This window comes from Formica exsecta, unplaced genomic scaffold, assembly GCF_003651465.1.
Source record: "Formica exsecta isolate Colony F162 unplaced genomic scaffold, ASM365146v1 scaffold2, whole genome shotgun sequence".
Lineage (NCBI taxonomy): Eukaryota > Metazoa > Arthropoda > Insecta > Hymenoptera > Formicidae > Formica > Formica exsecta.
The window spans coordinates 2,623,717-2,644,434 of record NW_021849297.1 but is presented as its reverse complement, the minus strand read 5'-3'; the positions used below and the strand labels follow the sequence as shown (position 1 = coordinate 2,644,434).

The 20,718-nt window shown below is 32.5% G+C and overlaps 5 protein-coding genes across 9 annotated transcripts in view; 2 read left to right on the top strand and 3 right to left on the bottom strand.

The window, feature by feature from the left end:
• LOC115234343 overlaps positions 1-6,259 on the bottom strand; it is a 17,424-nt gene extending 11,165 nt beyond the window's left edge. For both annotated transcript variants that reach the window (XM_029805355.1, XM_029805354.1), the window contains exon 1: positions 6,123-6,259. The gene's annotated coding sequence lies outside the window, so the exon portion shown is untranslated. The remainder of the gene's footprint in view (positions 1-6,122) is intronic.
• Positions 194-2,243, top strand: LOC115234350. The gene has a single exon (XM_029805370.1). It carries the CDS (start codon positions 680-682, stop codon positions 1,445-1,447), a length of 768 nt encoding a protein of 255 aa, XP_029661230.1. The 5' UTR covers positions 194-679; the 3' UTR covers positions 1,448-2,243.
• LOC115234354 (ribonuclease P/MRP protein subunit POP5) lies at positions 5,663-8,323 on the bottom strand. Its single transcript, XM_029805375.1, has 5 exons — positions 8,179-8,323; positions 7,948-8,093; positions 7,667-7,836; positions 7,470-7,588; positions 5,663-6,843 (listed from the first exon to the last, which is right to left on the bottom strand). The coding sequence occupies exons 1-4, from the start codon at positions 8,196-8,198 to the stop codon at positions 7,472-7,474; spliced, it is 453 nt and encodes a 150-aa protein (XP_029661235.1). The 5' UTR covers positions 8,199-8,323; the 3' UTR covers positions 5,663-6,843; positions 7,470-7,471.
• A 222-nt stretch (positions 8,324-8,545) lies between these two features.
• LOC115234347 (FGGY carbohydrate kinase domain-containing protein) lies at positions 8,546-12,419 on the top strand. The gene is made up of 11 exons (XM_029805366.1): positions 8,546-8,683; positions 9,103-9,357; positions 9,451-9,562; positions 9,665-9,902; positions 9,980-10,107; positions 10,385-10,567; positions 10,642-10,849; positions 10,909-11,059; positions 11,147-11,221; positions 11,444-11,718; positions 11,931-12,419. Exons 2-11 carry the CDS (start codon positions 9,157-9,159, stop codon positions 12,013-12,015), a joined length of 1,656 nt encoding a protein of 551 aa, XP_029661226.1. The 5' UTR covers positions 8,546-8,683; positions 9,103-9,156; the 3' UTR covers positions 12,016-12,419.
• Positions 11,934-20,670, bottom strand: LOC115234348 (heparan sulfate glucosamine 3-O-sulfotransferase 6). 4 transcript variants are annotated; one of them, XM_029805367.1, is made up of 5 exons: positions 19,500-20,670; positions 17,802-18,407; positions 16,989-17,479; positions 16,252-16,353; positions 11,934-12,501 (listed from the first exon to the last, which is right to left on the bottom strand). In XM_029805367.1, exons 2-5 carry the CDS (start codon positions 18,278-18,280, stop codon positions 12,443-12,445), a joined length of 1,131 nt encoding a protein of 376 aa, XP_029661227.1. In that variant the 5' UTR covers positions 18,281-18,407; positions 19,500-20,670; the 3' UTR covers positions 11,934-12,442. The 4 variants fall into 4 exon arrangements, 2 of the variants coding, with proteins under 2 accessions (XP_029661227.1, XP_029661228.1); XM_029805368.1 differs by lacking the exon at positions 11,934-12,501 and having other exon boundaries at positions 13,760-16,353; XR_003883905.1 differs by lacking the exons at positions 16,252-16,353; positions 16,989-17,479; positions 17,802-18,407; positions 19,500-20,670 and adding an exon at positions 13,117-13,560.
• Positions 20,671-20,718: the final 48 nt, after the last annotated feature.

Sequence of the window (20,718 nt, the reverse complement as noted above, 5' to 3'; positions counted from 1 at the left end):
CGACAGCGACTTCGATTTTCCGTTCCATTCCTAATCTACTTAAAAAAAAAAAAAAAAAAAGCAAGAAATAGAAGAATATACAATATTTCATAAACCTCTCTACTTTTTTCTCTTCAATGTATCTTAATATGTGATTTCATCTTTACACGTATATTGTGACGTATACTATGTAAAAACAAGTCTATCGAAAATAGTTCGCTAAAGGCACCGCAACTTCTAGTTACAAGTCTGCGAACGAGTATGCCGAACGCGTTCGCCGCTCCGGAAGATCTCGAGGGAAGTCCCCTGAGGAGCGATGATAGCCGGAGCCGATTACTCGGTGAAGAACCCGTCGCCACCACCGCCGACCATATGCGTTCGTTATTACGCGGCCATCGCATAGGCATCGGAGTCGTATCACGCCGTTCGTCGTAACGTAAACAACTCGTATGGACCCACGACTGTTTCTTCCCAGCTGGTATACACTTGTCCGTAAACGCGGGATATATCTTCTACATCTCCGTCACGAAGGATAGAATCAACAAAAGAAATCTTATCGAGAAAGAAGAAAAAGCCTGATTAGTAGTTAAATAGCACATTACTGTAACAAGTCATTCAACAACGTTGGATAATAATAGTAATTTGTGATAACTGTTCTGTTTATCGTGTCACATCTATTAGTGACAATTCGCCAGTTCCGATGACGATCTCTCGCGTGGACGATCAATTGGAATTGAAGATAAAAGAACGCAAGAGTAAGAGCGCTTCCATGAGACACTGCGAGCATTCTTCCGCTGAAGACGATGGTATCAAGCGATTCCACGGCGACGGACTCGTCGTCAGGATGCACTCGAATCATCGCATGCTGGAGATCATGGGCGACGGTTGTCGGATCATCCTGTCGAAAAATTCCGGCAGCGTGCACATCGTTGGTGATGGTTGCTGGTTGAACGTGAATCACAACGTGGGCGATATCGAATACACCGGTGACGGTGGTCGTGTCCTCCTTGGACCGGACTCTTCTAAAGAGAAGGTGAAGTTCGTGGGCGACGGTGGGAAAATAATTCTCGATTCGAACATGAGATCGGAAGGATCCTCGGGAGAACAAAATAGGGAAACCGATCACGTAGAAAAAATTACGTATTCGCATAAAAAAATTGTCAGGAAGATACCAGAATGTGAGAAGTGCGAAGATGCTGATAAGACATCGAATCGGGAAGATATGGACAACATCGTGAACGATACGAAAGAGAAGAGTCAAGGGAAGTACGGGAAGCGCAACGAGGAAACACGGAAATCTACGCGGCATCCGACCGTTACGAAGATCGTCACGAAGATTCAAAGCGATGGGCAATGCGTGAGAAAACGCTTCGATGATTCTTCGTTGATCATTAATTTCCACGGTGATGAACGTTTCGTGACGAAAAACCTGTCAAGAACTTCGAGCACGAATGTCAAGATCATATGACGTAATCGCAACTTTTAGGAGATGTTATTTAAGATATGTTTATTTCTCGAGAAGATTGAACAACCAAGCGCAATCAAAATTTGCACATACAGTTGATTGCAAGTTCCTCTTTTCAAATTTACGATCTGGCAGTAGTTATATTAATTAATTTTATTAAAAGCTTATTAAAAGATTTAGGAAGCCTCTTGTATATAAAATGCGATCGCAATTAGTTGCGCGAAATTGATTGACAATATATACAAACTAATGATAATTAGTTTAATTTTATTATCAATTTCGCGGATATTACGTTTCCTAATTTATTGTGATATTTTTTATTTATTATTTAATAGATACATTTAATATTATATATCACTAGCTTGCTATTGTCATATAGAAATATGTATATTTTTTCCGTTAAATTTTTTCGTTAAAAATAAATTATGATAAATTATTTTTAAAAAACTAATTACTTTAAAAATTATTTTTTGTGCGCTATTGAATGTATAACAACGTTTCCCTTTTAGAATTATAAACACGAAAATATATATCATTGATAGGAGAAAATTATAAATTATAAACTTAAAGATGGAACAAGATTATATGCGTGCGGAGTTTTTAAATAACAATGTTTACATTTATGACAATATTTTAATTGTATGCTCTTATCGTACAAGCATTTTTGTTATTACCGTACTATTTTTCTCATTTTTTTTTTTATTAAACGTAGAAATCTCTAATTTTTAAGTAATTAAATTATTAAATTGTATTAAATTGTTAAATTATTATTAAATATCACCGAATTGTTGCAGTTTTATTAATTATTATTATTTTCCTCTAATTTTTCAAATATTTTTAAGTGATTAGTTTTTTCTCCGATATCGACATTTCAATAACTATCTTGATAACTCACAATGGTTTTTTCCTTTATTATCATAAAGCTGTTTTTAGTTAAGACCGTTTCTGCCTCTTGAATTCGGTGTATCAGAACAAAACGATCGCAAAACTCCGATTTAATCAACAAAAGAGATATATCAAGATATCGATTCACTCATTGTAGACTAATGCATCTTAGCATTTTATGTTCCTACGTACAAAATAAAGATAGAAAACAGCGAGAATAAACGTAGAGTCGATTTATATTTAGACAGGGATAAAGCTAACAATGGCGTTCCTCAAGAACGCCGCGTGATCGATAGATAGGATATATCGGTCGTAAACTATTCCTGGCAACCATGTAAGATCCATAGCTCAAAAAATAATGTATATCTTAGGATATGGATATGAAATTATGGCAATCAATCTGAATTGGATTAATCATAGATAAAAAATTCCCTTAACATTATCTCTCTCACAAAGATATGAACAAAGTTAAATTATTTCTAATTTAATCAATTTTAATTTGATCAATTTTAATTTTTTCTTTTTTAATTTATTTAAATTTAATTCTATATATAAAAGATGCTACATAGATCAATTTTTTTTCCTTCGAAATGAATTTTGAATTTATATAGTTTTTCATTGTTCCTTTTTGGACAACAAAGTTCGAATATAGGATCAAGAGATCAGTACTTATGGCGTGTATGTGTGTGGCAACCTCAACATAAACTGCAGCAACTGCAACAAGGTACAACAGTTACCGAGATATTTCAGTAAATAGGCGGCGGTCATATGGGGCGGCTGCTGCGAGAAAGATAATTCTATTTATGAACGACAGTAATATCCTTAGCATACCCCCCCGAATATCACGGAAGGCGCAGAAAGATATTAATTCCGCGATTCACTACAATTTTTTTCTAAAGTTTTATAGTGTTATTTTAACATTTCAATACATATATATATTTTTTTATGTTGAAAATTCTTATTCATTATATTCTAAACATTTTTGCAGAAACTTCTTTAGAATAGAAAATACTATTTTCTAAATTAATACATTCTTTTTTATTTGTTATGTATATTTAAATATAGATATTTTAATAATTTTGATGTGTGTCAGTTTAATTTTACATCTTAATCATGTATAGAAAAAGATTCTTCATCGACAGATAATAAAAATCGATATTATCAACTAGTCTCGGCCAATTGGAATATTGAAGCATTGTTGCTGTTGCTCGCGTTGCATGTCAAAAAAATTGTTAAGCATTGTTCATGAAAGCAAAGAGAGGTGAGAAACCTTCAATTCTTTCTTTCTCTCTTACGAGATCCAAGCTCAATTTGAATTTTGAATATTTCTCTCTCTCTCTCTCTCTCTCTCTCTTTTATCCGAGGCCATGCCATACGGATATATTTATCGTCTGTGTTTGCTAAAATCATTCCAACTTGATCCAAGCAAGTCTTATCCAGCGTACTTGCATTCGCTACATATAGTGAATTCGTTTCTTTGAACATATTAATATAGATATAATATAGATATAGTCAATTCATTCTTTTTTTACATTGTACTGATTAATGGACTTTAATAAATATTCTGTTTTCTATTAAAAACCTGCTCTTATTTTCTCGTAATTATTTTCTCGTAACGAAGAAAAATATATACATGTGAAAATTTTCGATGAGAGGCTTTTCATCAAAATTAAGAAAAGAGATAATCTCGAAATTTCTTGTCAAGTTTCATAATCCACGTTCCGTATCTTTCCAAGCAATATTTGAACGAGCAAACAATACTAATAGAAAATATAAACGTTCGCCTTATATATTTCGATCGCTAAGATACATAAACAAACTGAACATACCGTGCGATAATCGTACAATTGTGTGAAATTACCGTATACGTATCGTGGAAACCGTTCTGACAGCAAAACTTCATGAAAGTTTAAGGCCACCCGTTAATTGACCGAACTAATTATCGAGTAAGAAATCCTCGTCACCGGGTACGGACTAATTAACGAATTAATAAGCGAGCGGAAGCTCGCGATCGCATCGGCCTATAACAGCCATAAACGCCAGTCTCATTCACGCTTTCCTGAAATCATTAATAATAATTGCAATTACATTATTTAATAAAGTTTATTGACGGTAATAAAAATTTGTATTTTGTTTTATTCCAAAAACGGACAGAACTTTCCGGTAGACCTGATATATGTATTCCTTAACGCAGTTTTCCTTTGCACAGTCGCGAAAGTATAAGATACAATTTCATTCTACATCGCGGGATATATATTTTACCCAGCAATGCCGCGAGAGCTTACGGCTCTCTAATCACACACACGGCTCAGACTTCAATAATCGTCAATTAATTTTTTACCCGTTTGTGCAAGATTCGTATAATCGTTTTTGCAAACGACTTTATGTCAAAATGACAAATAAGCCGAGCCACACTTTCTAGTTAAATTACGCACACCTCGTTCTCACAGAAGTGATGAATTTGAAAGATAAGAAGATCGAGAGTTATATTGTTCACACAATTAACTTTCGTAACACAGGACATGGAGAGATGAAAGGAGTCCATGTAAACAGCTGAGAAAGCTCTCTTTCTCTCTTAGTATTTCTTGCATCTATCGACAATACCTATCAGAAATATTTTATTGTACTAATTAGAGCATATATGATCTGCATTAAATACGAGTTAAAAGTTATACATATAGTACAAGGATGAATCGAGCACATAATTTGTAAAGTCCATGGATACATCACTTGTAAAATCGAAAAATCGCAAATCAAATTTGTAGACCCGACTTACTTTTGTTTTTAAATTTTTTATGTAAATCACAAGAACATGAAATGATAGAAAAGCGATAATTGTCATATATTATCGGCACGCTATTACCCAACTGTCATTCAAGGTAACTCAAAAATGAAAAAAGCGAACAGTATACGGAAAGCGTATTAGCGGAAAATATACGATAACGCGAATGTTTTTACAATAAAATAATAACGCTATCTATCCATTAGATTGTCATATTGGCAAATTCATATATAATTTACCGTAGCTAAGTCATCGTCGTTAATTTATCCCCTCAGTCTTTCCCGAATAAATATGCGAATTTTTTGCGAGTCAATATTGTACGACTTAACGATCGTTTTAATTGTATCATAAACAGGATGGCAATGACATGGCAAAAACTATAAATATATCTGTTTTGATTACCTTTTTGCACTTTCTCTTTCTGCATTTAAAATCAAATAGATATCCTGCTTTTAGAGAAAAAAAAAAAACAAGAAAAAAATAAAGCTTAAAAAATGCATCTGTAAACAAATATCCGGAAATTGTTTAACAATTTTAAGGATGAGAGAAAAATTGATAAATATTACTATTTTATTCCTCAAAATGCATTAATATAATTCGATCTTCAATATATCACAAGAAAAAAATAGATAATTAATCCTTAAGCACTGGCGCATATCTTCGTGACGCTAATGACGCAGGATGTACGCAACATGTCAGTCATTTAAAAACTATATATAAGAGTATGCATTTTATTTACATTATTGACATTTTAATACATAATATTCGACGTATCTCGTAATATTTTTTACGATAATGATTTTAAAAAATTCCACATTGAGAAAGCCTCGCGCGCCAATGCTCAGGGATTAAAATGAATTTCCGCAGGGGTGTTATTAAGAAACAAACCCGACGATCACCATCGAAGCCATAACCTCTCGTAGAAGGGTGGATCCGATCACCGAGGGTAGGAGCGAGTCCAAACACGGGGAGAGATCGATAGCGCGAATGGAAAAGAAATGGATCGCTTACCTCGAACTCGCCGGTGTGTGTACGTCGGAGTGATAACTATTTCAGATAACTGTGCGGTCGAACGATAACACTATCCTGGAAGATCGACGACTGTGTTGATACACAGGGGAGAGGGGCCTCTTCGTTGTCCGTTAAAATGTCTGTAGTCGGATGAAAATGGAACGATTACGGAGCGAGAGTACCGAGAATAGTCACGTATATCAACTATATCCGGCGAGAGCGAACGTCCGATTTCAAATCGAGAGTTCGGTTGCTCTCAAGATGTATGATGCGTGTTATGTACACTCGGTTTGTTTTTCTCTTGTTTCTTTTTTTTTTCTTTTCTTTTACCTAGCTCGCGCGCACACGTACGAATTTCTGGATTCGCGAAATGGTGAAGCCGAGCGGGATGCCATCAGCTGCTGCTCCGAACGATACGAAATGATCCGAATTAATCCGAACGAGCGGTAAATGCACGACCGACGACCATAGACGGCGGAAGCGGAATAACGCGGGATGCCGCGATGGTGGCGGTCTGAAGATAGGCACAATGAAGCCGTGAAGCCTTCTCTCTGACTGAAAGAGGTTTCCAGTGGTTTGTGGCTTTGTGATTTCCAGCCAGCCAGCAATGAACAGCGACAACTGGCGAGAGATAGCAACGATCCCTGTTGCCGACAATCATAAAAGATATCTGCTGCAGATAACGAAATCTTTACTGGAGATCATCTCGAAGAAAAAGAATCTAAAAAAATAAAAATTGCCGTTAGTTTTCTAAAAAAAAAAATGCTCGAGAATAGCAGCAAGCTTAATGACATTACTTTTAACGTTTAGTAGGAGTCTGCTGAATCCTTACCTATTACAAAGCTTGATAAAAAACTCCTTGTTTAGAGTTATTTTTATAAATTGTTGAAAACAGATTTATAATAATTTTTACCTTTTTTAAAAATTGCCTGTGATTTTTTAATATTATTATATATAGCTAAAAATTATTCTCTACATAAAAAGCTAATTTATTGACTAAGTTAAATTATATTACCAAATCTATCAAAAAGAAAATAAAATCTTATTTCGCTAGAATAGTTAATGAATTAGACGTTAATATTATTACATTTGCGCTTGTAATATAAACATTTCACTAATTTTTATATGCATTGATATTAGAGGCTTCTTTTTTACACACACAACGTAGTTCTATTTTATTTATAAAAAGATACATTAAAGAGAAAAAGAGAAGGGCTATTGTATATAAAAAATACTAATCTTATTTTTGATATATATAGATAATGTAGAAATATATATACTGTTGTCAGTTAAAATGTTAATATTTTATGAACTACTGAGAAACATTTATCTATAAAAGTAACTAACTTTTACTTGAAGTCTTTCATAGCAGGTGTCAAGGTCATCAGAACTGTCTCCATTTCCTTTCTCTCAGTTTCTGTTCGTAATTTTGACCATATTTGTTCCAGCTTTTTTTCTTGATGTTTCTAAAGAACATGTTTCATAGTAGTTTTTCTGTTAACTGTACATACACAAAATAGTTGAAGCGTATATTGTATTCTTACTCTGATAAAAAGGAAACAATGTTTCATAGTTGCCCCAACATATAGAATGCTCGTTTTAACTAACCGTCCGCCTATGTCGTTTATTAATGGAATAGCTCGCAGTACGAATTTGTGAGGACCATGTCTAATCTTTACCAGTGCTATTTTCGTATATGAATTGCAATATTTAGCTGTAACAGGAAATAAGGAAATAGCATAATTATATATATTTCATTGTTATATGCACCATAGATAGTATTTAGTTAAGAGAGGGATTATCATTGCATCAAATATTTAATTACCATCAAAGCCATCTTTTATCGCTGCCACCCCAAAATCACCGTACAACTGTTGGATCTTTTGTTGAACTGCATGAGAGAGAGCTGTATTTTTCAACATTAATTGCTTATCATCATTGCTATGTGGTGTAATTTCAAGAACAATGTACCTAAAAAGAGAAATAATAAAGAATGAAGGAACATATATTTTTTATTAAATGTGGAAATTCTATAATGAATGTGATTATGAATTACCTATTTTTGAAGCGAACCATGTTTTAGGTTATTTTACACTTTCTGTACCTAAAATCAAGTAGTAGAAAGTAGCAATATCAAAATACATAGCAGACCAATTCACAGATTCACACCAATTCACACAGCCCTAACTGACATATCATGTGTTTCACAGAGTCAGGTATGGTTAGGTCGTGTTGGTATCAAGCGTACAACTTGGTGCGAAGCACGTGCATACTTGCGTATATATATATATATATGTATATATATAAAAAAATATGAACAGTTTTGCGCAATTTATATGGCTTATTCTTTATACTTGTTTTTATACTTGTCACGCATCGATTTCTTACATATTTCTTGTTGCAATTTAAATGATGATCTCACAATGTTGCTACTGCAATGTCGCCGATTAAAATAACTTTCACTAAAAAATATCCACACAATTTCTTATTTAAATATGTATAAACACAACAGAGTAAATGTGACAATGTTATAAATGAAGTGTTGTATAACTAAAATCAAGGTAATTTATAGCAATAGAAATATTTCTACAGGTTTCTGTACGATACCATGAGTGATGAGATAACGAGTTATCTAATAATTCTTATTCCTAATAGATTTTATTATTTAAAACACGAGCTACATATACTACATATTGCATATTTTATGTATTGCACTTTTAAAATTATTTTTGTAGCTATTATTAATTTGTGGAAAGTCAAGAGAAAATTATATACAATTTGTGATCACCAATATGACATTTGTATGTGTGCTGTTGGATTAAAGAATTATTAACTGATAACACATTACACTCTCTTAAGTTTTTATTCATGCTGTATATCTCTGGAATTAATGTTATCTCAGGGTCATGCCATCTTAGAATATATGTCAACGATTAATATATGCTGGTTGGCTGATAATTATATCACTTCTTTCTTACAGCTTATGCCTAAGCTCGACATAGCTTAGTTGACTTTACTTCATGTGAGACTGCAGATGCCTGTCGACACTGTGACAATCATGGATTTTTTTGTTGGTGTAGATGTGGGAACAGGAAGCGTTCGAGCGGCTTTGGTTACTTCGAATGGAAAGATAAAGAAGCTGGCTACATGTCCTCTTGAAATATTTCATCCCGCCCCAAACTTTTATGAACAATCCTCTGATAACATTTGGAGCGCTGTGTGCCATGTTGTCAAGGTAAAATAAAATTCACTGCAATAAAAATTATAAAAAATTGTAAATTATATTAAATTGGAACTAATTAAATTGCAATTTTTGTCTTATTCGCAGTCGGTTGTTGCCGAAATTTCCGCAGAAGACGTCAAAGGAATTGGTTTCGATGCTACATGCTCATTGGTGGCTATAGATAAAACAGGATCACCTGTAACAATCAGTCTTACAGGTATAAAATAAAAGAACAAGAGACATTCCTTATCTTAACTTTGTATCAAAGTTATATAATTATAGTATTAATGTAATGTAGTAAATTGTACTAATTGTTCAGGACAGGAAAAACAAAATGTCATACTATGGATGGATCACAGAGCGCATGAGGAAGCTGATTTCATCAATTCTATAGGTCATGACATATTACAATATGTAGGTGGCAAAGTTTCTCTTGAGATGCAAACACCAAAGATGTTGTGGCTCAAAAAGAATTTACCTGCTTCTTGGAACTCTGCAACACTGTTGTTTGACTTACCAGACTTTTTAACATGGAAAGCCACTGAATCGGAATCGCGGTAAAAATCTTTGATGCCTAAATCCTTTAATCAGAGCAGTTGAAGTAATTAATGTCTCTTATCTTTTATTCTATTAGATCGTTGTGTTCATTAGTGTGTAAATGGAACTATAGCGCCAATCCCAGTGGTAAGAACGAATGGAACGAGGAGTTCTTTGAGCAACTTAATTTACGGGACTTGAAAAAAGACAATTGGAGAAAAATAGGTACATTGTATTATATTTATATCAAAAATTTTAGTGAGAAATTCTTACACATAAAAATGTTTTATCTAATTTTAACTAATAGGAAAAAGAAAGAAACCAATTATAAAAAGATATTTTGTATAACGATTTTTCGTATAAAGAATAATTAAAGATTGATGGGCTAATTTCAATATTAAAAATAAGTGCAAAAATTGGGAAATTTTGTACATGCAGATATGTAAACTTTATATAAATAAATTCTTATTTCACTTTAATAAAGGCAGATATTAATGTCAAGGTAATGATGTAAGAGTACCCGGTGATGCGATTGAGCCCGGATTGTCGGCGAAAGCTGCAACAGAATTGGGATTATTGAAAGGTACACCGGTTGGAACATCGCTGATCGATGCACACGCCGGTGGCCTCGGCATGATCGGTTGTTACGCGCCAGATGTGTCTTCAAATTTTTCCAATCGATTAGGTGCGCAATATCGTAAACAATACGCGACACGTTTATTAAAAAGAAAATTAACATGGATTATTTGTAATTTGTAGCTTTGATTTGCGGTACTTCGACGTGTCACATGATAGTGAATGAGAATAAGATATTTGTAAACGGTGTTTGGGGCCCGTACTATAGTGCGATGGTGCCCGGTTTCTGGCTTAATGAGGGGGGTCAAAGTGCTACCGGAAAGCTACTGGATTATGTTATCGATACACATCCTGCGACGCCGGGAATTCTGAAAACTTTAGGCGGAAATAAGTGAGTATCAAAACATATATGAATAAATATCGATACGATAAAACCGCTATTAATTTCAGACATATTCAACAATATCTATCCGAATTGTTGTACATTATGGCTGAGCAGAAAAATCTGCACAACGTATCTTACTTGACAAAGGATATACATGTGTGGCCAGATTTCCATGGTAATCGTTCGCCTCTTGCTGATCCAACTCTGAAAGGAATGGTATTGACATACATTGCATTTTTTTTATTGCTTTGCATGTCTTGAAAATGGATACAATTTTATATTATTACCTACATTACTTCATAGATATCTGGATTATCCTTATCTGTAGATGAGGACAAGTTAGCGTTATTATACTTAGCAGCAGTGCAAGCACTAACGGTATGTCACAAATTAAAAATAATTTAAATTTATTAAAAATTGCCATAATATAATTTTATTTAAATTACAAAATTTTATCTTTTTTTTTTTTACAAATTAAAAATGTTCGATTATTTTTTCTGAGAATAATAACTTTAATATATTTAATGCACTGAGAAGTTTAATCAAAAGTTACTTTATATCAAAATTATTGTAACAAAAATATATTAATTTTTACGACAGTACGGTACAAAGTATATAATTGAAACGTTGACGGCTGCCGGTCATAATATCGAAAGCATATTAGTTTGCGGTGGACTCAGTCAAAATCCACTATTTATTCAAATACAAGCCGATGTATTGGCGTTACCAGTACTTTGTCCTGTGGAGCGGGAATCGGTTTTAATAGGTTCGGCAATTCTCGGAGCATGTGCCACGAAAAAATATTCTATGCACGAAACTATCAAAAGAATGGCAGGATTGTCAAATATAGTAAAACCGACGAGTGAATGTTACAAGTAAGTATACATGGGTATAATATCAGTATAAAAATTATATAGAGTGATTTCTAAAGTATCGCGTTTATATTTAAAGTTTTGATAAAAAGAGATAAAAGAGAAGGAAAACCGGGTTTACCAAAATTATGAAGGAAAACATTTCTATTGCTATTTCGAATTTATTATTATTTATTATATATCATTTGTTATATATCTACTTGTAATTATTTCAGATATCATCTTCGAAAGTATCGTGTATTTAAGAAAATGGTTCAGGACCAACAAGACTACAGAAAGTTAATGAGCGAAGAATTATAGCCTATTTTTTTCATCTTTTTAGCCTAAATGATTACAAGAATAAGCTATGTTCAATGAATGCGCGACTTGCAAATGAGTTTGAATGAAGATAAATGTTCATTCTGCAAATATTGTATTTGATAAATTTTTAGAAAGAATCTCCAATGCTACATGCAAATGTAGCATGAATGCAAATATATAAATATTAGAAATGGGTCTATTATTATGAAAATTTAAAAATTAGGTTTGGAAGCATTTGTAAAGAAATATCATTTTACTGGAAAGTATTGATATCGCAAAGTATCTTTCCACTTGTAGTCATATGTAGCATGTCAAATCAATTGAAGACACTTACTGTGATGTTAATGATAATAGCACTGCATATAAATTACATGTACTACTATTGATAATTTACAATGGTGGTATTATCCTTATATATAATGGCAGTTTAACATGGTAAAGAATTTTGTGGCGACAAATTTTCCATGGTTGAGCCAATCTTGTGATCTGAAAAAAAGAACAATTCTTTTATCGCTACGCATATATTTTTATATTCATTTAATTTTAGCTCTATCTTGTAATGTAAAAATAGAAAAATACAATGGGAATTCTTTTTATATAGACAAATTATATATATATTATACATATTATTTATACATACAAGTATAACTATTGTAGACTAATCTACATTGTACTCTATATTGTATGCAAATTTTTTTTATTTACAAATTATACTTTTTATTAACAAATTACTATAGTATAAATTATTTTTTGGGCTTTAAAGTAATTTATTAGTATCGATTAATACTTGTTATCAGTTTCAGCATGACGTAATGATAAAGCAATATCAGAAAAAAAGAATGTCTTCTAACTAGAGATATAGAATTGTATAAAAATGAATTGTCATATAACACTATTTTTTGAATTATATAAGAAATATCAATGGATGTGGCGCTATATAGCGTTTTTCGCGCACGCGCGTATATATATTTCAAAATGTTTATTTCTCTCTCTTTCTCTCTCTCTCAATAAAGGGAATCTTCATCGAATATAACAGCTAATATATATTGTTTTAAATATTAAATTATATCAAATATGAATTGTCGTATTTAATTACTTTACCGTTTCGGTTGTTTCCAAATGTTTCTAATAAGATATGTCGAATTTTATTTCTAGGTTAAACTATTACATACTGCGATCCGCCTGCTGCGCTTTGGTCGTTTCGACACTTCGAGAATCGCAAAATCGTATTTCGATAGATCGCCTTTCAAATCTCACTTCATTATGAAACGCGTCGCGCCGAATCGTAAAGTCGCCCTCAAGCTGCTCTGTATTTTTCATACTTGTTATTGTTTAAAAGTACTGGTTTTGTGCGCGAAGAATTATCAAAAGCATTTCAAAAAGTGCTCAATCGTAATGTAAACATCATGCGCGGCCGTTATTATACTTTAATATCGCGTATCGTCCGTTTCTGTATGTGAGCCTGGAATGGATCGAGATCCTCTTTACGTCGGTATTTTTGCACAGCGAAAATGTTACTAATATACGATTATCAGGTATGTATCAGTCAGGTATGTGCGTACATATTATTTATTAGAATTCGATAGCGTGCGATGGAGCAGAAAATAAAAAGAGAGAAATTTTCTTTAATAAGAATTTATCTAACAATAATATAAAACATCGAAAAAAATCACAGAAAAGATATATATATATATATATATATATAATATATACATATATAGAAAGGAGAATTAAGATTGGGAATGAATTATTTAAAGTTATTTAATTAGTTATTTAATCGATGGCTTGTTACACATTTGAAGATGTATCAAATTTAAGATACAGGTGTAAGTTTCAAAAAGATCGATGATATAACCTTTATGATATGTATCGAATTTAATTCGGTGAAAATTAAATAATGTCTTTCCAATACAACACTTGCTATTCATAATTAAAGAGCTGTAAAGAAAAACCGGATATATATTCATATAAGATTTATCGTTGGAAGAATCACAGCTATTTTTGAACATTTTATACAGCATTTATATATACATATTTTGTTCTGCATGTCAAATCATCTGTATATTTAAAACATGATATGAAATACTTATATTTGTATTGACAGCCCTGTGGTACAATTTGAGCAAAAGCACTGTGCTTTACTATTATATCATCGTTCGCCGTTCGCATGAATATGAATATATCGTCGCTAAATCTATCTCGCTAAATGTTGCCTACTTTCGTTCTTACGTACTAGATCAATAATCCTGCAATCGTCGTCGACAGTCGTTGAATAGATTATATCAATTATTACTCTTCTTTGCACATATACAAAACGTATTAATATTATATTGCAACTTAATTTTTTTTTAAAGTTATGGAATAATTCACTATATAATTTGCTTTCTTACATCTAAATTAACTTTTTAATTTTCGAATTTATTTTTAATATTTTTAATAATTTTAATTCATTCTGATCTTGTTAAAGGTTTATCTTATATAAACGTTTATAATTTATACAGAATATATCATGAAATGCAAGAATTGGAAATAGGCTTATTTTTTACTAGTTGAGGTTAATATCAGAGATAAATCCATAATGTTTATTAAAAAAGAATATCGATTTATCGATTTGTTAAAGAATATGTCTCTATTATTTATTAGACCTATATTTTTTACATTGTATGATTAATCTTTGGGTCATAATCTCATCTACATATATCGGAAATTTTCTACGTGGCTATTCCACAATTTTTCCTGATAATATTGACTAGTTTTTAATACTTAGGAACTAGTTAATTTTGGTATTGTTTTTAGTTATTCACCGTTATATACATTAGGTATATGTCGAAAATTAATATGCAATGAATCATTATCTAGGGTGGATGGATAATGAAATTACCGGCATATAGCATCAAAAATTAAGGAAGTAGATTGAAATTTATAACTTGTTTTTTCTTTAACACGAAACACCCTATTGATATTTCATATATATAGCTGGTAATAGATTAATTTCGTATCATGTTGAATAAAAAATTTTATTTTTATTAAACTTAAATTATTTTAAATTTGATAATGCAGTTACGAAGATTACTCGACAAATTTTTGCGACAAAAATTTTGTTCTTTTTTTCTAAAATATGATTAGATGGGATAGTACGTATACTTTTTGCCCGGTAACAATTTTTTAATTACTCCGTTCTTAATCATTGCATAATTATTATAATAACCACATTTTCTGTTTTATGCACATCTAAGCTAAAATGTAAAAAGATATATTAATATTGCACTATTGTTTTACTTACGGAACATCTTAAATTAAAGAGCTAAAAATAAATAACAAAGACAGTCAATAAATAGTTTACCGTTTGCATTTTTTTTAACTAATTAAGATATATAATTATATCAGTTTTATCTAAATAAAAAAAAAATTCGTTATATACGAGCTAACTATACGTAATTTTTCTCATTTTCATTCATTATTGTACATATTTATATAAATTTTATAATCTCTTCATTGCATATATGGAAGTATCTCAGATGTGATTCTTAGATATATTGATGATTATATGTAATTATTGTAATATATAATAATATTATAATATAATTATAATAAATATAGGAAATATAGATATGTGGCGGTTTTTCGTAAAGACTTTCGGACGGGAACCGTACTGCTCATAATTTTAAGAGATAGTAAACTTAATGAATTCGTCTTTACACATGGTAACTCAATCTTATATAAGTACTTGAATTTAGAGATAAATTATTTTACAACAATAAGCAACAAGCAGTGATTTCCATGTTGTTGTATAGTATACTTCTTATAGAAAGACTTAAGTTTTTATAGATTATTTTCGGTACATTAAATTAACATGATAAAAATTAAGAGAGATTTTTTCGAGATTTAGGAAAAAAAAACAGAATTTGAAAAAAGTTTTGTGCATTATGAATTAATGACGTGTACTATGAATTAATGACGTATTCTAATATGATTGTGGATATGTATCTATCAGAAATCAGATATGCAGATTGCAGATATATTCAGGTGTGACAGTATTTAAATACTGTCACATCTGAATATATCTGTAATCTGCATATCTGGTTTCTGATAGATACATATCCACAATCATATTAGAATACGTCATTAGAATACGCTATAAGATAAACATATAATGAAAATTGACTCCGTTTCTCTTGCTTACGATATGTATGTATATGATAGGTGTGAATTTTTAGTACCAGCCGAAATCCATACCCGCCAATTGATAGAAGCGCTGATTGAATGGCCGATAAAAATCTCGTAAACGTTGAATTGCCATGGGATCGATATAGGGATGACTGCGTCCCTTGTTCTTTCCTAAAATGTAATATATTTTAATTAATAGTAAATATAATATATTTTAATTAGTTCAAACATTACTACACAATTTCTACAATATTCTGTGTACGAACCAAAAAATTTTACTTGAAGAAATGAATGGATAGAAAAGATTTTTTTTTTTTAACGTACGGAAAATCACTTATCGTGATGAGTTATCGAACGAAAGCAAATAGTCGCGTGTCCGACAAATAGGTCAACTAATGAGATAATGCAAATCGCGAGTGTCTGGAATTTACATTTCTTTTGACGTTCCTTCCGTGAACGCGAAGACCTTTCTTTTGTCGTTTTCACTTTCGGTAAACATTCCCCCGAGTTGCGTCGCGATATTAGCGATAAAGCGCAAATGCGGTAGCTACACAAGTGTGTAAGAATAACGCAGGTAACGAAATTTGGATAAAAAAAATTTTTTTTTTTTTTTTTTTTTTCAAAAGAATATTTTATCAAATTTGAAGATACAAACACACACAGTATTTTATTTATAATTACTTTTGCAAAAAAATATCGTTACTTTTGCAAATAATTGCGATAACAGGCATTCTTCTTTTCCTGGAAACTTTATCTTTTATAATTAATTTTCTTGCTGAAATGAACAATTTTCTCGATTGTCTTACCGAGACAATGCGGCGTCGCACGATCCTCCGACTTGAGCAAACAAGGGAAGCCTTTGGTGGCGTTGAAGTAGAAATGTTTTTCGCATATCACTCGCTTCAGACCAAGGAAGTCCTGTACCCGGGTGATCTCCATCACCGGATCGGCGATCAGGCGTTCGCCCGATACGAACAAGAATTGCGACAACGGGAAGTATTGCAACCATCTTTCCAGATGCCGTACGTAAACCCCGATTTTCAGTGGCACCCAGGAAGTGTCCACGATTCTCGATCCATTCAAAAAAGCCAGATCCTCGAATCGCGGCATTTTGCGGCGCTTGCTCTTCACCTGCGTGTAATCGGAAATCGCTCGGGTCACGGGGTCCCTCACCACGACGATTAGTTTCATCTCCGGGTTCATGTACTTCACCCTCTTCGGCACCTCGCTCGTCACGAAATATGACGGCGTCTTTTCCATAGTGATTTGACCGATTAGAGTCGGGGGCATCCTGCGTCTAATTATTGACAGAAAAATGTTACAGGTGTATTTATAGTACTGGGTGTACAGAGTGTTCAGTGAATCATGATATAACGACAAAGATGTAATCTCTCATGTAAAAAACAAATGGAAAGTTTTTCTGAGAAAGATTTTTTTGAATTTAAAAATAGTATTATTTTAAATTCTTTATATATATATTTCATATATGGGACAGCAGCGCATCACAAATTTATATTTCAAGAACTTTATAATTTCAAATTTCTTCAGTAAATGGAGTGATGCTGTTTCGTGTTTGTAATTTTGTAATTTCAATTGTAGAAACAATTTATTGTACGTACTTGTACCAACGAAATCCTTTAACATAATGGTGATCAAAGAAATGAACCTCCGAGCCGGCAGCACGAATCGCTGGATGCAATCTTAGGAATTCCAAAAGGGCTCTCGTTCCGCCTTTCTTCACCCCGATTATTAGTGCAGTCGGCAATTGTCGGCTTGGTATCAGATTTTGTTGCTTGAATGTCTGATATTTCAATACCGTTCCTTTGAGTGCGTCGCTCGAATTTTGGAGTGATAGCGACTGCAGTTTTTTCGAGTTCGAATCTGTTCGATCATCCAGAGATACATCTCCGATCTTCGATTGATCGAGACTTTGATACAGAACATTTTTCATTGACACGGAGATCCGCGTTTTCTGCAGAGTGATCTTCTGCGATATATCGACTAACATGTGCGAATGATCGACGAGGAGCATCCAGAGGTAGATGGCCAACGCGCACACGAGGATTAAGATCTTCCAAGAGCTTTTACGCAGTTCCATTTCGTGATTTTACGAGTCGTCGTATTTTGTCGGCTTTCTGGATGCCATTATATCGTCGCAGCATCCGTCGTCTCGTTTATCGACACTGATTTGCTTGCATCGATACTCTTCGTGATATCGTGATATCCTATATATACATTATGCTCTATGATAAGGCAAGAATAATCTTTGCTCATGAATCATGCGCGGAAATGCAACTGGTGTATCCCATAGTGGACGAAAAATCGAATACCGATATGATGATATTTATATCATCCAAACTAGGACATTGGGTGAACACTTTTAGATTTTGATTGCATATATTAGAAAAATAAATTGGAAGATTATTATATTATAAAGAAAAGATACAGGAAATAAACAATAATTTATATAAATTGTTTGTATATATCTTTCTATTTTAAAATTAGAATTAAAATAGAAAAATATTTAATATTTAATATCGCGCTATGCATTTTTATCTAGAAATAATAAGATATAGAATAATTTTGTATTTTGGACTTATAACATATTGAAGATATAATTAAACAAATGGAATTTTATTCCTATATTTTTTAAATTTCTAAAATGTTCACCAGAATGTCCAAAAAAGATGAGTTTTTGAAAAACCGGCCGCGTGATCATGAAATTATATTTCTCAAATTAACAATAAAATTAGAAATCAACATGCATGTAAAAATCTCTCTAATATAAATAATGTTTTCTTCATCTAATGGAGTTTTTTTATTTTATAATTAACATTTTATATACACACCCTTTTTTTTATTTGAGAATAATAATAATATAAAAAATAAATTTGCGCTTTTAGTTTACAAAAAGAATCCAAAAAATATGAAAAATGAGTTCTTTTTGCTGCTGCGTCTATCTAAAATTTTTGAAACGTTCGTTAAGATATCCTGGAACCCCGAAAGGTCCGATCACTTTATCAGACTGGGTAGCTGTAGTAGTTACACGGCTTGAATTGCACCCCGAAATAGCATACTAACATTTTATACATACACACTTTTATTTGAGAATAATGACAATATAAAAAATAAATTTTTGCGCTCTTAATTCAATTTAAAAAAGGAATCCAAGAAAACGTGAAGAGTGAGAGATTTTTGCTGCTGCGTTTATCTCAAATTTTTGAAACGTTCATCGAGACTAGGAAATCCGAAAGGTTCGATCACTCTGTCATACTGGGTAGCTGGAGCAGCTACCCGGCTGTTTGAATTGCACTTACCCCGGAATAGCGTACCGCTGTCGAAGACATGTTAATTTTCATCCCGTGCGCGTCCGTCATCGGGCAACGTGCGACTGGTGCAGCCGGTGGAAGGCTGCGGATACGGACACCCGCTCTCGCGTGCGGAAAGTGCACATTTAGCACGTTATCAAACGGCACGATCAGAGCCGTAACTATGGTTCTTATATAGTCTATAGGAGCCATTTCGCCTCTCGAGCGGCGAATCATGCGTATTACAATTATTATATAAAAAAGTCAATGTACCACAACATGCGTGCATAAAATATTCTTTTTACTCCTTCATTTTGTAGAATCTTTTAAGGGAAATCAAAGGATATTGCGTCTACTCGACCGCATATAACTACAGTTTGTTAACAATTATTGCCACATGTTACATCAACGTTCTTCCAACGTTAATACTTTTTTTAAGTTTGATAGTAATAAGATATTTTGTCTTTTCTAAAATTTAATGGGAGGATTACTTTCATAGAAACATCATTTGTAAAACATTGAAAATAAATTCGCTGCAGGTGCTATAATTCTCAGTTACGGTTCTGGACACGGTGTTCGTAACAATCGATAGCGCCCGGTTGGCCGGGAGAAGGGAGACCATCGCCCTATATAATGCAGCGTGTAAGGATAAGATATATCTGTCAACGGACAATCGAACTAATGAGACCGCGTGAACGACCTTCGCCTGGATCAATTCACTTTATCATCACATATACATCAATATATATTGTATTGAGAGAGACATGGCAAATGTTGCATTATGCGTATATAGAAGAGACGACTGTATATATATATATATATAGATCGGAGGAAAAAGAATAGCAAATAATAATAATTTAAGATAATTTCAAGTTAAAAAAAACCCGTCATTTTTTTCTATTTTTATGTACAGTTTTTGTTAAAAAAATGGTAGTATGATATAAAGCAAATCGTTTATCATTAGATTATTCGTTGTGCAAAAATTATTACGGATACAACACCATCTGTGGACTTATTCTGTATTTTATATAAAATTTGGTATGTTATTTTCTTTTAGGAATTACAAAAATAATTAGTTTTTTTCCACAACCCAAACTTATAGAAGTGATGTCTCTTATTTTCTACGATTCAATTTTTGCATAATTTTTTATCACAAATATACGCAATGTCTTCTCGATCTTATTGAAGCTAATAATTGCATCTTCTACTTCAAATTGGAAATAGATTT

Bases quoted from the DNA above. Each gene is read 5' to 3' on its own strand.
- LOC115234350 (XM_029805370.1), top strand. From the start codon at position 680: ATGACGATCTCTCGCGTGGACGATCAATTGGAATTGAAGATAAAAGAA.
- LOC115234354 (XM_029805375.1), bottom strand. From the start codon at position 8,198: ATGGTTCGCTTCAAAAATAG. The intron at 8,094-8,178 runs GTAATTCATAAT...TTCTCTTTTTAG, and splicing joins ATGGTTCGCTTCAAAAATAG to GTACATTGTTCTTGAAATTA. The intron at 7,589-7,666 runs GTAAGAATACAA...CATGTTCTTTAG, and splicing joins ATTGTTTCCTTTTTATCAGA to AAACATCAAGAAAAAAAGCT.
- LOC115234347 (XM_029805366.1), top strand. From the start codon at position 9,157: ATGCCTGTCGACACTGTGACAATCATGGATTTTTTTGTTGGTGTAGAT. The intron at 9,563-9,664 runs GTATAAAATAAA...CTAATTGTTCAG, and splicing joins TGTAACAATCAGTCTTACAG to GACAGGAAAAACAAAATGTC. The intron at 11,060-11,146 runs GTATTGACATAC...ATTACTTCATAG, and splicing joins ATCCAACTCTGAAAGGAATG to ATATCTGGATTATCCTTATC.
- LOC115234348 (XM_029805367.1), bottom strand. From the start codon at position 18,280: ATGGAACTGCGTAAAAGCTCTTGGAAGATCTTAATCCTCGTGTGCGCG. The intron at 17,480-17,801 runs GTACGTACAATA...GTCAATAATTAG, and splicing joins AAAGGATTTCGTTGGTACAA to ACGCAGGATGCCCCCGACTC. The intron at 12,502-16,251 runs GTATGGATTTCG...TCTTTTTTTCAG, and splicing joins GCGCTTCTATCAATTGGCGG to ATCACAAGATTGGCTCAACC.